Source organism: Tachypleus tridentatus, chromosome 12, assembly GCF_004210375.1.
Source record: "Tachypleus tridentatus isolate NWPU-2018 chromosome 12, ASM421037v1, whole genome shotgun sequence".
Lineage (NCBI taxonomy): Eukaryota > Metazoa > Arthropoda > Merostomata > Xiphosura > Limulidae > Tachypleus > Tachypleus tridentatus.
Window position 1 is genome coordinate 76,378,626 of NC_134836.1, and position 18,338 is coordinate 76,396,963.

At 30.4% G+C, this 18,338-nt stretch overlaps 1 protein-coding gene across 13 annotated transcripts; it reads left to right on the plus strand.

Moving 5' to 3' along the window:
- The first annotated feature begins 866 nt into the window (after window positions 1-866).
- LOC143233680 (uncharacterized) lies at window positions 867-17,152 on the plus strand. 13 transcript variants are annotated; one of them, XM_076470181.1, is made up of 9 exons: window positions 884-961; window positions 3,272-3,522; window positions 3,984-4,086; window positions 5,393-5,763; window positions 8,567-8,637; window positions 10,028-10,100; window positions 11,333-11,404; window positions 13,409-13,480; window positions 16,978-17,152. In XM_076470181.1, exons 3-9 carry the CDS (start codon window positions 4,071-4,073, stop codon window positions 17,044-17,046), a joined length of 744 nt encoding a protein of 247 aa, XP_076326296.1. In that variant the 5' UTR covers window positions 884-961; window positions 3,272-3,522; window positions 3,984-4,070; the 3' UTR covers window positions 17,047-17,152. The 13 variants fall into 13 exon arrangements, with proteins under 13 accessions (XP_076326283.1, XP_076326286.1, XP_076326285.1 ...); XM_076470179.1 differs by having other exon boundaries at window positions 885-961; window positions 11,306-11,404; XM_076470168.1 differs by lacking the exon at window positions 3,272-3,522 and having other exon boundaries at window positions 867-961; window positions 11,306-11,404.
- Window positions 17,153-18,338: the final 1,186 nt, after the last annotated feature.

An 18,338-nucleotide genomic window follows, 5' to 3' on the forward strand; every position in this document is an offset into this window, starting at 1 on the left:
AATCTAATAAGATGTTATTAGGATTATAGCCAAAAATATCGCTAACTGAAAGAGTGTCCATTGTTGAAACAATGCATTATAATCTTTAGAAGTATGAAAAGTATATTTCACCAGCAATTATCGTTGATTGTTTCCTTTAAAGTTTCGCTCTAAGTAGGTAGCGAGCTCTGATCGAAAGTTAATATTAATAAGCAGGTTCAAATTGAAATTTCAAATAGAAACAAACAAAACAATGCTATAGTTAAACACCAGTTAGTTTTTAAGTTAAATTAAGCTGTTTTTATCATAATAATTCTTTAAATTATAACGTAAAACGGTAAGACAGTATAATAAATGAAAAAGTAAGTCTTACAGAATTGATGATAAAAGCAAAGGCAACTGTACGTTAGAAAATAGTGTTTATTAATTGATGACCATGGTGTGTACTTGATGATGCCTTTACTGGCGAAACCATAGTAGTTAATAAATGAAGTTTTTGTGGCATACACAATTGTCTTTTTTTTTCCTAACTCGTGAATTCTCTAATCACGGTGTTTTATTAAGTACTGTCGGTTTCAAGTACTAGTAACAAAAAATAAATGTTAATATTTCATCAGTTGTTTTGGCTTGTCATTGAAGTGTGACTTTCGAAATAATAATAGTAAAAATCATTGTAAGATCTGTCTAGTTTAAACAATCGAAGTTAGTTTTGTGATATATAGAATAAAACTGTATTTGAAAAGCTTACTTTTATTATAGTTATTACAATAATAACATCATTATTATTAAGATTTTATCATACATGTCAATGTTTTAAATTACAATTAATAGCAGTTTTTTAACATTAAAAATGCTAAATTTAAAGAATATTTACTTTCTTGCCTAGATGGCACTAAAGTACTAACATTACTAATATTAAAGGGTAATGGAAGAAACAGGTGATGAAGCGTTATTGGAAACATCTGATTTCGTAGGCATGAAGGTTTCACATTACTTTAATTTTTTTTTTTTTTTTTTGTAAGAGAATGAACTTTATCATAGTAATATTGCTGCAATATTTAGTAATCTTTATGTGGCAGCTGAAAAATATTATATGCTATTATAAAATAACTAACACTTTACAGTAAAGGACTGTTTCGTTCTTGATGATCATGAGGAAAAAGATATCCATTGTCTATATTTCTCTAAAGCCAAATAAGACAAAATATCTTGCAAGCCTTTTAAACTAAAATATATTTTAATATTTTCGTTTTTATTAAGATTTATTATGCAAATACATTTTTTTGAAATGAAGTCTTTATTTTGTTTATTACTGTACTTTTGATATTTTTAGGCTATTGAAAATATTTTAGTAGGACCAAGTCATAATATAATATTCTCTTACGTGTGGATAGATGAATAGTTAAAGTAGATTTCTGAGAACTGTGAATGTTACTCCTGTTTTTTTTAGTTGTCCTAGAAATCACAGACCAGATACTGAGATAGACTTACTTGTGTAGTGGGAAATGTTTTTAGAAGTGCAAAGTCATCACGTGAATTGCAATACCATAAAATAGAATAACTGTAGTTAATATAACAAAATACTTGCAGGACAACAAAGGAGGGGGGGGACTGTTAGTTCAAAGTTGCTGTCCCATATTTAAAACAAACTGAAATTCAGCACTGATCATTTAATTATTTATAAAGCCTACCCTTAAGTTGCTTAAATTCACTGCACTTAATATTTTTGCTTGTTATCTGTATGATGGATAGAAAGTAAAATTGGTGTGATTAGGTTTCTGAACAACTTGTGATATTGATGAGGTACCAGGTAAGAAAATGTTATATGGGTTAGGGAAGATCTCTTTGAATAAGAGAAAACAAAATTTTCTTCAAAATTATGTCAAATTGGACCATTGTTACTAGCACTTCAGGGGTCATTATTATGGGCTTTACTTTTATTTTTGTTAATGATATGATCAAGTATATTTAACAAATAAAGTTTCCTGGTGATGTTAAGCTTGCATATGTCTTGCTGTGTGTTTAGATGTTATAAAATGACTTCAGTCAGTTAGTTAATGGATGTATATTTGGAAAATTATTTTTGATTATATTAAGTGGAAGATAATACATTTGTATTGGTCATAGTTTAAAGCACAATTTTAATATAGAAAAGATTCCACCTAGTAGCATGACCAAAATAAAGGATCTTATCACAGTGGCAAATAAGTCATTCAAACTATTAAGGCTGTGTTCAGCACTAGTAGAAAAACTAATAGAATTACAGAATGTCTTTATAGACATGCTAGTCAAAAGGTAATTCTCAATGTACAAACTACTTGTTAGGCCTTGCTTAAAATATTGTGTAAAGTTTTGGTTTCCTTATCTAAAAAAGGAAATTGACTTATTAGAAAGGGTTCAGATGAGGGCTACATGGACGAAAGGGTTATTTTCTCAAAATATTGAATATTGTTATGAAAGTTAATTAATCAAAATTAATTTCTTCATTATTCTAACTATTTCTCTAGTTGAAATCTTGTCATTACGATTTTTTTAATTATTAGGTTTCATTAATTTATGGTTGTCCATTTAGCAGTGTTAGGACTTACAAAAACAAATTGAAACTATTGTTTCCAAATAATTACTATATTTGATTTTTCCAACTGTCAGTCTCCCATGAGATTAGTTAGTCACTAGATGAATGTCATCAACTGATAAGTCTAACAATTAAATATCAAAATCCACTAGTTTCCCACCTTTAGTTTACAGGTTCTTATTTTCTGTTGAGAAAAGAGGGATAAGTGATGATCTTGCTGATGTTTAGAGAATTATCTTGGTGAATGATATGACAAAGGTCTGATTTGTTCATGCTATATTATGAAAGCAATTAGACAAGAAGGCACAAGTTTAAGATTTGTAAAAGATAGGCCATTCTCATGTTGAAGCAGTTTTATTTTTATAACAAAGTTATTGGCTTATGGAATAAGTAACTGTTGGCAGTAATGGAGAATACCACTTTGTTTGAAGGGGGCATCGACACTTTCTTTAAAAAAAAAAAAAGGAAGAGAAAAGGTTTAAGTTTTCACTTTTACTCAAAGATGAGTGACAGGAATAGCCTTGAAGGATCAAATGGTTTCATGTTGCTACTGCCTTATGTTGAATTGAATTTTATAAGAAATTGTAATACAAATATTTAAGATGTAAGTTAAGGAGGTTGTTTTAAAATTAAGTTTAGTATTGTGTTACATAGGTTAGAGACTAAAGTAATATGAAACCTTCATTTATACTGAAGTTCCTGTACATCCTTCATCAGGGTCATTAAGAAAGACTGACATAAATGTAAGAAATACTGGGCATGAAGGTAATGTTACAGAAACAAGCTAATGGAACAATGCTTGGTTTAATAAGTGCAAGTACATACACTTGTATGTGTAGCTGAGAAAGGGCATGATTCAAGTGTTCAAGGTTATTTGGAGCTTGTATAATCAGCCAGTGGGTTGCCTGTTTAATTGGTTGAAGGAATAAGTTGGATAATTGTGGAATTTGAGTCCATCTTTGTACTAGGTAACTATTCCCTGGTTAGCATTATGAATTTGTATGATAGTTGGCCTTAATGTGTGGTTTTTACTGTTTAAATTAACCTTTTTAGTATACAGATGTGAACAACTGAGTAAATCTTTGTTTAGGTTACGTTGTGACGGCTATCGTGAATCAACTGACATTCTGTCATTTTAATGTTTATAAAATTGATATGTGGATTAAAGATAAACATACTTGATAATTCATAAACCAAAATTTAAAATGCATTTTTCTTTGTGTTTTCATTATTTGGCAAGTACAATACTGGGAAAGTATACACACATTTTAAAAATATTTTTAGCATTTTATATGGGGTATTATTTTGCTGAATGATGGGCAGTAAAAGTTAGAATTTTTGTGTATTACAATAAAATGCTTTATTGTTGTTTCATATTGCAGAAATGCATGCCAAAAATCCTGTGTTCAAGTTAACTTGTTTAATTTAGGTGGCAGATTTGAGAAAGGAATTGAAATTAAGAGGCTTAGCTATTACAGGCAACAAAAATGAACTAATTGAGAGGCTTCAAGAAGCCATGCATCTATCAAAGGGTATGTTTAACCTGTTTTATCCTATAGAAATGTTTATTCCATCTTATATTTACCTGACTTACTAAGTGGAGAAGGATGTAAAAAAAAGGTAGATATTTTGTATATTTCCAGAATCTGTGTAAGTGATTATATAAAAACTATTTGTAACAACTAAACTATGTATGTACAGGGTGTTTAAGCTAAGTACATTGATTAACAAAAGAGGGAAGGAGTGATAACACTGACATCAAAATTCTGTTTTGATGATGTTAATCATTAGATTAAAAAACAGTGGAAGGATTACAAGACCTATCGAATAGCTGATCATTTAACATGGTGGAAATGAATAAAGTTAATTTATCTGACCATCATTTATTTAGAGATGGTTTTGTAGATAAATAAACCATTTAATCTTCCTTTGATTTGATTTTGGCAGTATTAAAAATTTTGAAGGTTTTGTGATGTTAAATGTTAATTTATTCTATAATGTTGTTTATCTATTCTGCTGTAAACATTGACATTTGTAAATAATTTCAGAACTATCCTGTACATGATTAGCAACTAGTTTATTTATAAAAATAAAGAACATATTTCTTCCATTTTTGAGAAATAAGACTTGGAAAATGTTTATTTTATTTTTGTTGGCATAGAACAAATACTGTGTTGTGTATCTTTGTGACTGACATAAAATTTAAGAGACAACATGAATGGATAACAATGAAGATTAGTACAAGCAACTTCATTAAACTTGAACTAAACTATTCCTTGCTACTCATTCAAGTTGTCTTTAAACATTAAAATTAGTTTTCTTACATTTTGAAGAATGTTTCTGAAGTTTCATATGAGATATTTTTTGTATGATGAGATACATAGCCAGTAAATTTAATGTGATTTCTCTTAGAATGCACATGCTTAGGATGAAGTTATTTTTATGAAACAAAGTGTTGCTAATTGTAAGACAATATTTTTTGCATTAGTTCATTTGTTACAAAGTGTGTGTTTATATCCTACCCCCTTTGTGACAAACCATTTCCTAAATAGATTAGATTAACTCTTAAATGGCAGTCATCGGCAACTGATGCTGCACCTACAACGTTCCTGCTGTTTTAGGGTTAACTAATGATTTATGATTTGGCTTTAAAATATATGTAAACTTCATAAGAATTGACTGATGTTACTTACTCTCTCATTAGTATTATATGAAACATATTTAAGCTCCTTTATGATTAAACAATCTATGTATTTGTTCTTTCAAAATTTGTTACAGGTACTTCATCACTGGTACAGTTTAAATCTATGAATGTAAAAAATAATTTTTACATTGCAGATGTAGACCAAACAGAGCCAAGAGATGAGGTGGATGAAGATGAGGTTCTTGGTGATGAGCACTTGTCTGGTGAGGACTCAAAACCAACAGAAGATCACAGGAGTGTTAACAAAGAAGAGATATTTGGTGCAGTAACAAAATCAGAAACGGAGATTCTGATTAAACCCATTGTCAAGGTGAAACCAAGCCCTAAGCAACAGATGAACAACACAAAAGTTGATAAAACATCCAGTAAGGCTACTGGAGTGATTAGAATTTCACAACCAGTTATACAACAGACGACACCTGTAAAAACCTCTGAGAAGAGTGTGGCTGAAGATCTAAAGAAGAAAGCAGTCATTACATCTATAAACAATTCCATTCCAGAAAAGGTATTTGTATATTTTTATCCCTTAATAAACTTTCCAGGTAAATAATGACTACTAAAGGTAACTTGAATTTGATTTATTGTGTTGGACTTGGTCTGGACTAATGTTTAGTAAGATTAGATTGTGAATCTGAGAGTTTGTGGTTTATGCCAAAAGAAAGCACACTGCACTTTAAGGCTATTGGTACAATATAAGAATGATAATCAAATCCACTGTTTAGTCAGATAGGAAAATCTCAAGAGTGAGTAGGTCTTGCTGTTGACTGGCTTTCTTCCCTCTGGTTGATCAGTCTAGAATTATAAACAGTTCTTCAAAACTTTTGTGCAGTTTTGTACAAACATTTTAAACATTTTATACTGTGATCTTTACTTGTCTCACCAAACATATTATCACATGTAGAACTACTAATTCTGATTTTCACCAATCATCAGTTATCACGTGTAGTACTATAACTTCTGATTCTCACCAAACGTCAGTTATCACATGTAGTACCATAACTTCTGATTCTCGCCAAACATCAATTATCAAATGTACTATAACGTCTAATTCTTACCAAACTTCAGTTATCACAAGTAGTACAACAACTTCTGATTCTCACCAAACTTCAGTTATCATGTATAGTATAACAAGTCCTAAGACTCAAATGAAAAATAGTAATGAATGTTTTTTGAACAAGACTCAAAACTTTTATCATTAAATGTATCATGTGTAGAAGTTAATTTTACAAGTTGTCTATGATACTGTATGGCTGTTAAAATGTATTTGTTATTTAATGAGTATTCCTTTTTGTTTAAACAGGGATAAACTACAGCATGTAATGTGATAGCATTACGTAATTTTGTTTAGGTAAGACATTGCTATAATATTTAAAATCATAATTTTTATTTTTACATAAATTTAGTACACCATACAGTTTAAGTACATTTCACACACACACAGTGTAAAAACTGTGTGAAGTAATCTTTACCTTTAGTAAAAATACTTGTATATCACAGGATATTATTAATTTCTATGATTTTACAAGTAATTTGTAACAGTATTTTGATTTTATAATTTAAGCCTTCTCTGGATAAACCTGTGTATGTAGCACTTGTTTTGCTGTGAAATAATGTAATTATATTCAATAAGCAAGAATTTCCACACAAATGATTTCTAGCAATACAAAAAAATTAAATACAATTAATTGATTACAAACTTTAATAAAAAAAGGAAATATTTCCTTAAGTTTTCTCCTGGATAATACATAAAAAAATACTATTAATTTGGAATTAATAAATTAGTTCCTTAATCAGTCTTTGTATAAGTTGTGTAGTAGAAATGATAAAAACAAACATGTTTATTGAACCTTATCAAATGTTTGTATAATTATTGTTAAAAAATTTTCAGCATTCTTTCCCATCTTAAAATAGGTTTTTCACACATTCTTAAGTTTCCTGTTATACTTATTCATACATTTGTGAGATTCATGATATGTTTTCACACAGTATTAAACTTTGTTTGTAACATTTTTATATTTCTGTATAATCAACTGGTTCTTAAAACTTTTCCTTACAAACTAGTTGTGATATTTAAAAAAATTACTTAATTAGACGATGAGTAAACAAGTGTGAAATTTGCATGATCTAGTATTCAAGTTCAGTTCTACTGGTATACCTTGCCTGTTTTTTTTCTTTTCTTACAATAACATTTGTTCATTAGCAAGAAGAGCATTCAATGTATATTTATAGGGAGCAATGCATGTTCCTGAAACTTCTAAGCTGTGGAAGTCTGAATCATATACAAGTACACAAAGCTCTAAAATTGGTAGCTGTGTATACCTGAAACCAAAAGTATATATGCAAATATAGGTACCTCTTTGATCCACAAACTAACCATCACACACACAAATAAACTTATTTAGATTAATGCAACAATATTGTTATATTTCTTTTATCTACAGCCCACCAGCGGCTCAGCGGTATGTCTGCGGACTTACAACGCTAAAAACCGGGTTTCGATACCCGTGGCAGGCAGAGCACAGATAGCCCATTGTGTAGCTTTGTGCTTAATTCAAAACAACAAGAACAACAACAATCTTTTATCTACAGTAAAACTCTTGTAAAGTTTGACTGCCAATTGTAAATAGAATATATACAAAAACGTTTAAGTGTGTTAGATGTAATATTTCAAACAGAATTGATTTGCTATTGACTTTGTTTCAATGGATAAGTTGCATTTTGATTAAGAAACACAGAAAAAGACTTAGTTATTCAGCACCTTGTCCAACAAATATAAGGTTTGGTAAAATTTTAAAACAAGTGATGAAGTTCGATTTTTAGATTTTTATTAAATAAGTTAATAAAAAATAGCAAAATTTGATATTCAACATTTTGTGTACAAGTTTTTCATGTCTGTAAATGTGTGACTACATAATTTACACACACACACAAATAAGAACAACATTCTAAAACTTGTTTTCTACTTTGTTTGTGTTTTGTAGAACAAATGGATTGTTCTAGCATTTTGTCTCTGTGAAAACAAGTTTTAAAAAAAATTCGTACTTCTGACAGATCTTATTAATAATTTAAGATTACTTTTATAGTTGAATGCAGAATGACATTAATGTATACATATATAGCTGAGAGTACTTGTGTGAATCCTATAAAGCTGTTTAAGAGTTGGTTGTAGTTGTTTTTAATTTGTCTTTATTATATTTTGCACTTGCATGTATACAAAAATTATTTTCATTTCTAAGAAATGTTGTGGTCTTTAGTTTTGTGCTCAAACAAAACGTATTGTAACAAATTTTATTTTTATACCTCATCAGAGGCTATCTGTAGGAAAGGACAAACTTAGTGCAGCAAATGTTATCAACAAACTTCAAGCTAGAGCTGAAAGGTAGGTATGATCAGATAAAACTTTGTGACCTCAGGTGTTTATCTGAAAATAATGTTTTATGTCCATATATTTTTTGTATGATTAGTAAAGGTCAAATAGCTGTATATTATAAGTTTGTTATTTGATAGGAGCACTGTCACCTTCATAATTTATAAATATAATTTTTTCATTGTTGTATCATGAAATAATTAACACATTCATGTCACTGTTTTCCATATTTTATTTCTGTAAGTAAAACTTTTAAAAATATTTAGTTGTTAAGTATAAACTATAGTTTTACTTTACAAGTTACTTGTCGAGTGTTTAAAGAGCAGGCAAAATGTAAAAGGCTGTACATAATGTTTGATTTGTGAAAAAATGAGATATTACACATACTTTTAGTGTTCCTAAAATTACATTATAAAGGAGTTATGCAATGATAAAAAATGTAACCATAATACAACTTTTATTCCATACCTCATCAATGTTCTCATTTGTTTAATATATGGATCATGTGATTAATACACAGGCCCTCATTTGTTTAGTGTATGGGCCACATAATTAATATAAAGTTCCTAATTTGTTTAATATATTGGTCATGTGGTTAATACACAGCTGTTGGCACTTACATGATTTCTTTTAAATTACAGCAGTACTTGTTTTATTGACATATGCATATAAGAACACACATGTAGCGTATTACTTTCTGATTTAATTGTGTTACTTTATTTTCATTATGTCAATATCTCTATCCATGAGTAAAAGTGCTTTACAGTATAATCAATTACAACAACTGTAAATTTATTTGGTTATGTGTGCATCTTAATACACTGGTCCTCATTTACTTGATATAGAGACTATGTGGTTAATATGCAAGTACTTGTTTCATTAACACACAGGTCCTCATGTATAATCAATTGTGTGGATTGAGTGGTTAATATACAGGTCCTCATTTAATATATGGATTGTGTGGTTAATACACAATTACTTGTTTCATTAATGCACTGGTCCTCATTTAGTATGCTTGAAAGCTTATAGAACCATTTAGCATCTATGGAGGTGGAATTTTATTCATGGGGTTCTTTTATTATGATACTAAGGAAACTGCATAAAACATCCCTTTGTTTAGTATAATTTGTTCAATGTTTGTTATATGTACCTTCCTTACTAAATACATTTTATATTTCTGTAATAATAATACTTTCTCAGTTCTTAGTCAGTGTTTTATCTTGTTTGTGGCTTAGTCATAATGTCTTTTTGGTTCACACTTTAGTCACTGTATTACTGGTTTACATGTAGTTAGACTAGTTTGTGATTTAGTCATAGTGTCTCCTTGGTTCACACTGTATTCGTAGGTCATTTCACAGCTAAAGTTGTATTTTTCTTAACTTATCAATATTCTTTTTCCTAGGTTTGGCCTCACAGACAAAAGTAATGTTACAACATCAAGGAATGTGGAAACCTTGAGTTCATCAAGATATTCTGTAAGTAGACATCTACCAAAATTGACAGTTTTTATACAGTCTTTTTATACTTTTTGTGCATGGGTACATATACACATTTGTAGTTATGGACTGATCATGTGAAGCTAAAACCAACTTCTGGAAAAAAAGTGACAGTATCTAATAATGTCTTACTTTTTTCTGTACATAATACAGTAAGGATAATGAAACACAAACTTGCTCCTTCAAAACATATAGCAGTGAAATGCTTCGGATACCTATCAGTTTTTTTATCTAATGATAAAAATTATTAGGAAAATGATTTAAAAATTTACAATTAACAAAAGAATCAATAAATGTGTAAACTGAAATTTTCTTAATTCCATCTTTCTATTGAAACAGAGGAGTTTATAGTAATTATATGAACAGGGTGTTTGTGTGTTAAGAAAATCCATTTATAATAAGTAATAAATAATATGAAAAAAAATTATACATGCAACTGTAGTTTTGTTAATTTTCCAAAGATATAAATGTAAAAAAAATCTGATTTTAACATTTGCATTAGGTAATCTTTTAAATAAAAAGTGGCAACATTGAAGATTTTGTTAATTTTAAAACAAATTATTGTAATTATAAAGTTTTTGGAAAAAAACAAATTTTGATGTATAAAAAGGTTCCTGATTGCTATTTCACTTTTCTTATTTAAGAAAGTTTGAAAATTTAAACAGATAAACTTTCTTTGTAAAAGTGATAAATTGCATTTTGTTTTAAGTACAATATATTTTTTTATTATTGGAACTTTGAAGCTCTATTGTCTTGCAGCCTGGCATGACCAGGTGGTTAGGAAACTTAACTTGTAATCTGAGGGACACAGTTTCAAATCCCAGTCACACCAAACATGTTTGCCCTTTTAGCTGTGGGGGCATTATAATGAGATGGTCTCTCCCACTATTCATTGATAAAAGAGTAGCCTAAGAGATGGCCATGGGTGGTTGATGACTAGTTGCCTTCCATCTGGTCTTACACTACTAAATTAGGCATGGCCAGTTTAGATAGCCCTCAAGTAGCTTTGTATAAAAATTCCAATACAAAGAAACTAATATCTTTCAGTAGTGTAAAATTCAACTAAGTGAATGTTTTCATATTTGTAAGTTTTATTGTGTAGTGAAAGTAACATTCATTAAACAAGTGTTTAGCAGTGTTTAAGTGTTTTTTCATTGATTAACCATGAGTTTTTACTTTTTTAGTATGTAGTTCTTTTTTCTGGTGTTCAGGTATTAGATTTAGAAAAACTTCGAAATAGAGCTGAAAGATTTGGTCAATCAGTATCGGAAGCAATGAAACAAGTACGTACATTCAAAATAATAAGTATTTTATTGTAGGTTCAGAATTCTAACCTTTTGACTAAATACAAATCTCAATTTTGTTTGATTTTTATGCTTGGTTGAAACTGTATCAGAGCAACAGTTTATTCATGCGAGTTGCATTCATAATTCTCTAATGTAGAGTGTGGTTCTTTATGGTATTATAATCAGTGTTATTACATTATACTTCCAGCTGAAACTTTTGACATTAATCTTTAACAGCATTTAAATACTTTTTACTCAGTATTAATGGTTTTTGAAAATTACTAATCTTTTGCTGTTTTACTTTCTGAAGAAGTAAATTCTGATGTTTACTTCTACAAAAAATTACAACTTTTAAATTGAATTCACATTGGCTAAGGGCCAGCATGGCCAGGTGGTTAAGGCACTAGACTTGTAATCTGAGGGTAGTTGGTTCGAATCCTCATCACACCAAACATGTTTGCCCTTTCAGCCATGGGGGCATTATAAAGTGACAGTCAGTCTCACTATTCATTGGGAAAAGAGTAGCCCAATGGTTGGCAGTGGGTGGTAATGACTAGTTGCCTTCCCTCTAGCCTTGTACTGCTAAATTAGGGATGGCTAACGCTGATAGCCCTAGTGTAGCTTTGCACAAAATTTAAAATCAAACCTGTTGCACATAGTATGTGTTTTTCTTATAGCAAAGCCACACTGGGCTACCTGCTGATTCCACAGAGGTGAATACTCTCAGTTAAATTAAATCAAATGTATATTCTGAAATGAAACACTGATATTCTGATACAAAGAATTTTTGTTCCCTTCCAAAACAGGACTGGCATGTTCAGGTGGTTAAGGCGCTCGACTTGTAATCCGAGGGTCATGGGTTCGAATCTCTGTCACACCAAACATGCTTGTCCTTTCAGCTATGGGGGCATTATAATGTAATGGTCAACCCCACTATTCTTTGGTAAAAGAGTAGCTGAAGAGTTGGTGCTGGGTGGTGGTGACAAGATGCTTTCCCTCTAGTCTTACACTGCCAAATTAGGGACAGTCAGTGCAGATAGCTCTCGTGTAGCTTTGTGAGAAATTCAAAACAAACAAACTCGTTGACTATACTCACACAAGAGTTGACTATTTATTTATAGAATTGTAATGTAAGACAAGCCTTATCAATACCAAACAACACAATATAAAATAAAATTATCTTGTTTTTAAATTGCTGTATTAATACAACTCTGCTGGAAGGATCATCAACAATACCACCATATTTGTCAGAGTATAAATAACATTGTATTGTGCTTCACTATACAAGCCTTATTTATTTTATATTATTTCTTCATTAAGTTTTAACTTTTCTGGATAAAATGAAGTGTAATGTGGTTTAACATTTAAACTGTAGGTGTACTACAAACTGTTTGAATAGATCACACCACAAAGACAACTGTTTTAATTCATTACCCCACACAGACAACTGTTGTAATACATTGCACTGCAAAGGCAACTGTTGTAATATGTCGCACAGCAATGGCAACTGTTTATTTGATACGAAGTACAAGACTGTATCTTTTTATGAAAATAAAAGTACTAGTAACAAAGGGCCCTTGTATGTGGTTTATTATTTACTATAAATAATATAATTCTACAAAAACTATTTTGATGAGTACATTTTTTATGCAGAAAAATGGTGATAAAATACCCAACATTTTTCGAAAGTATTTTTTCTTAGTTAAACATTCACTCTGTTGTACTTTTTAATATGAAATGCATCAGGTATTTATTTTGACCTTAAGCACTGCAACAGTGATAAAATAACTAAATTTTTGGAAGGTAGAGATTTATAATGACCTTAAGTTTATAACCTCAGGTGATGAAAAGGAAATGTTACAAATCTAACATTTAAAGAGAGATCTACACTGAAGAAAACATTCCAAACAGTATGGTATATGTACGTAACAAAAAGTAACCTATATGTGGTGTCAATAGTACCTTTTCATGGATCATTTGGTTTCCACATTTTCTCACCAGATTGAAGAAAGAGAAAGGATGCTGAAAAGAAAGAAGAAGTTTGGAAGTAGCACTTCTGGTAGTAGTGAAGAGGTTAGTGTTATACTTGGTATGTGTAGGGAAGATAGGATGATTTACCAGTTCAATATAAACATGTATGGTAGAGAAGATAGAATGATTTACCAGTTCAATATAAACACGTATGGTAGAGAAGATAGAATGATTTACCAGTTTGATATAAACATGTATGGTAGAGAACATGTGATGACATACCAGTTTGATATAAACATGTATGGTAGAGAACATGTGATGACATACCAGTTCAATATAAACATGTATGGTGGAGAAGATGTGATGATTTACCAGTTCAATATAAACATGTATGGTGGAGAAGATGTGATGATTTACCAGTTCAATATAAACATGTATGGTGGAGAAGATGTGATGATTTACCAGTTCAATATAAACATGTATGGTGGAGAAGATGTGATGATTTACCAGTTCAATATAAACACGTATGGTGGAGAAGATGTGATGATTTACCAGTTCAATATAAACACGTATGGTGGAGAAGATGTGATGATTTACCAGTTCAATATAAACACGTATGGTGGAGAAGATGTGATGATTTACCAGTTCAATATAAACGTATGGTGGAGAAGATGTGATGATTTACCAGTTCAATATAAACACGTATGGTAGAGAAGATGTGATGAGTTACCAGTTCAATATTAACATGTATGGTAGAGAAGATGTGATGACATACCAGTTCAATATTAACATGTATGGTAGAGAAGATGTGATGACATACCAGTTCAATATTAACATGTATGGTAGAGAAGATGTGATGACATACAAGTTCAACATTAACATGTATGGTAGAGAAGATGTGATGACATACCAGTTCAATATTAACATGTATGGTAGAGAAGATGTGATGATTTACCAGTTCAATATTAACATGTATGGTAGAGAAGATGTGATGATTTACCAGTTTGATATTAACATGTATGGTAGAGAAGATGTGATGACATACCAGTTCGATATTAACATGTATGGTAGAGAAGATGTGATGATTTACCAGTTCGATATTAACATGTATGGTAGAGAAGATGTGATGATTTACCAGTTCGATATTAACATGTATGGTAGAGAAGATGTGATGATTTACCAGTTTGATATTAACATGTATGGTGGAGAAGATGTGATGATTTACCAGTTCAATATAAACATGTATGGTAAAGAACATGTGATGATTTACCAGTTCAATATAAACATGTATGGTAAAGAACATGTGATGATTTACCAGTTCAATATAAACATGTATGGTAAAGAACATGTGATGACATACCAGTTCAATATAAACATGTATGGTGGAGAAGATGTGATGATTTACCAGTTCAATATAAACATGTATGGTGGAGAAGATGTGATGATTTACCAGTTCAATATAAACACGTATGGTAGAGAAGATGTGATGATTTACCAGTTCAATATAAACACGTATGGTAGAGAAGATGTGATGATTTACCAGTTCAATATAAACATGTATGGTAGAGAAGATGTGATGATTTACAAGTTCAATATAAACATGTATGGTGGAGAAGATGTGATGACATACCAGTTCAATATAAATATGTATGGTGGAGGACATGTGATGACATACCAGTTCAATATAAACATGTATGGTGGAGGACATGTGATGACATACCAGTTCAATATAAACATGTATGGTGAAGATGTGATGATTTACCAGTTCAATATAAACACATATGGTAGAGAAGATGTGATGATTTACCAGTTCAATATAAACATGTATGGTAGAGAAGATGTGATGATTTACCAGTTCAATATAAACATGTATGGTGGAGAAGATGTGATGATTTACCAGTTCAATATAAACACGTATGGTAGAGAAGATGTGATGAGTTACCAGTTCAATATTAACATGTATGGTAGAGAAGATGTGATGAGTTACCAGTTCAATATTAACATGTATGGTAGAGAAGATGTGATGACATACCAGTTCAATATTAACATGTATGGTAGAGAAGATGTGATGACATACCAGTTCAATATTAACATGTATGGTAGAGAAGATGTGATGATTTTCCAGTTCGATATTAACATGTATGGTAGAGAAGATGTGATGATTTACCAGTTTGATATTAACATGTATGGTGGAGATGTGATGATTTACCAGTTCAATATAAACATGTATGGTAAAGAACATGTGATGATTTACCAGTTCAATATAAACATGTATGGTAAAGAACATGTGATGATTTACCAGTTCAATATAAACATGTATGGTAAAGAACATGTGATGACATACCAGTTCAATATAAACATGTATGGTGGAGAAGATGTGATGATTTACCAGTTCAATATAAACATGTATGGTGGAGAAGATGTGATGATTTACCAGTTCAATATAAACACGTATGGTAGAGAAGATGTGATGATTTACCAGTTCAATATTAACACGTATGGTAGAGAAGATGTGATGATTTACCAGTTCAATATAAACACGTATGGTAGAGAAGATGTGATGATTTACCAGTTCAATATAAACATGTATGGTAGAGAAGATGTGATGATTTACCAGTTCAATATAAACACGTATGGTAGAGAAGATGTGATGATTTACCAGTTCAATATTAACATGTATGGTAGAGAAGATGTGATGATTTACCAGTTCAATATTAACATGTATGGTAGAGAAGATGTGATGATTTACCAGTTCAATATTAACATGTATGGTAAAGATGTGATGACATACCAGTTCAATATTAACATGTATGGTAGAGAAGATGTGATGACATACCAGTTCAATATTAACATGTATGGTAGAGAAGATGTGATGATTTACCAGTTTGATATTAATTAACATGTATGGTAGAGAAGATGTGATGACATATGAGAGAAGATGTGATGACATACCAGTTCAATATTAACATGATGTGATGACATACCAGTTCAATATTAACATGTATGGTAGAGAAGATGTGATGACATACCAGTTTGATATTAATTAACATGTATGGTAGAGAAGATGTGATGATTTACCAGTTCAATATAAACATGTATGGTAAAGAACATGTGATGACATACCAGTTCAATATAAACATGTATGGTGAAGATGTGATGATTTACCAGTTCATTAAACTGCAATTAAATCAAATTGTAATTATCAAGTAATCTTTAAAGAATTATTCATGAATAATACCCACATTGTAAAGTGAGATCTCAAAGGTTATTTTTCAGAATGATTAGGTGACATTTATTGAAAAAAATTATAAAATTATCAAAATTAAATATATTCTTTTGTTAATAAAGCTAGTATATCTTGATTGTATGCTACATATATCTCATTTACACTTTATAGTTTTGCACATGTATTCCATCTATATCTCACTGTTTCTGCATATATCTACATCATGTTTATTAGTGTTCTGTGCTTATAGATATATCTACATCATGTTTATTAGTGTTCTGTGCTTATTTTAGATATATCTATATCATGTTTCATAGATTGTTTGTTCTTTTTTCTTTTCATCATTTATTATTTTATCCAATTTTTTTTCCAGAGAAGTTTGTTTTTCTTTTGGTTTTTTCAGAAAAAGAAGAAGCGATTAGAAAGATTTGGCGATGTATAAACCTGTCCTTTTTTTTGTCTTGTTATATTTATAAATTTTTGTACGTTAATGTAAAGTTCAGCTTATTCATGTAACCAAGTTTCTGTGAGTAAAACCTCATCTATCATTTTTCTAGTTTTTAATTGTCACCAGATATTTGCATACAGCTGTAATGAAATATTGCCGAATTTTCTGATGCTCACTGTATAACTTAATCCTAGATTTAACAATGAGGTTGAACTACTTAGGGAACAAAATGTTTACTGGTTTATACCTTTGCTAGTTACAAAGATGATTAAATGTGAGTTATTTTAAAAATTTAAACAGAAATACAACCAATAATACCATTAATATCACTATATTACATAGAGAAATGAGTGCTTACACATGACTGTATTATATCAGTTCTTTAAATCGGATATTTTAACACCTAGAACATACAATTAATGCTGTGCAGACAACACTGGTAGTAAATGATATTAAAACACCTGTAATATAAGGATTAATATTCTGTAAGGATGGAAAGTTCTTTGTAAATCTTTTGATCACCACTTTCTGTGTATTTTAAGATTCAGTTATTCAGTGGCAAATGTTTTTTCTGATATAGAATTAGCAGAACACAAAAAAAAGATTTAAAATGATATGAAATAAATGTATATTAAATGCACTCTCAGAGAGAACTGTAAACTTTTTGTGATGTTACTTTGTTACAGTTTGCTAATGTTAAGTATCGTGGGTTTTCACCTCACCCAGACGTTAAAGGAAATATTAACTGGAATCATTCAGATTAAACAATAGTCCATAAAGAAAACCTCTTACTGTGGACTGTGCTTAAAGTGGTGTTCAAATTGGAACTGTTAATGAAAGAAGTATACATTGTTATACATATGTATGTACTGATAATTGGGTCATTGATCAGTCTCTGATAAGACCAAAATTAAAATTTAATAATAACTTTGCATTAAAAAAACATTGAGAACGAAGTGGAAACCAATGCTACCAGTATGAATCTGTACAACTGTGGATTCTAGTGTCTCCACTGACCAAAGTTGGTCTGTGCCTTGGTCTGTGGTTTGAGCCTCATCACCGAACGTGCTCATCCTGTTTGCTGTGGAGTTATAATCTGACAGCATTACCATTCGACTATAGTAGTCCAGGTGATGACTACTGCCTTCCCTCTAATCTTACACTGCTAAATTAGGGATGGTTAGCGCAGATAAACCTAGTGTAGCTTTTCGCGAAATTAGAAAAAAACAAACCTTTTACGATCAATATTTATAGGTTTTTAAATTCCCAATTTTTATTTACCTTGT

What these genes read in the sequence shown, in the direction of transcription:
- LOC143233680 (XM_076470168.1), top strand. Translation starts at nt 905, where the DNA reads ATGGAAGAAACAGGTGATGAAGCGTTATTGGAAACATCTGATTTCGTA. An exon ending in CTGATTTCGTAGGCATGAAG is followed by an intron (nt 962 to 3,983) that starts GTTTCACATTAC and finishes TGTTTAATTTAG; the next exon opens with GTGGCAGATTTGAGAAAGGA. An exon ending in CTTCTGGTAGTAGTGAAGAG is followed by an intron (nt 13,481 to 16,977) that starts GTTAGTGTTATA and finishes TTTTTTTTCCAG; the next exon opens with AGAAGTTTGTTTTTCTTTTG.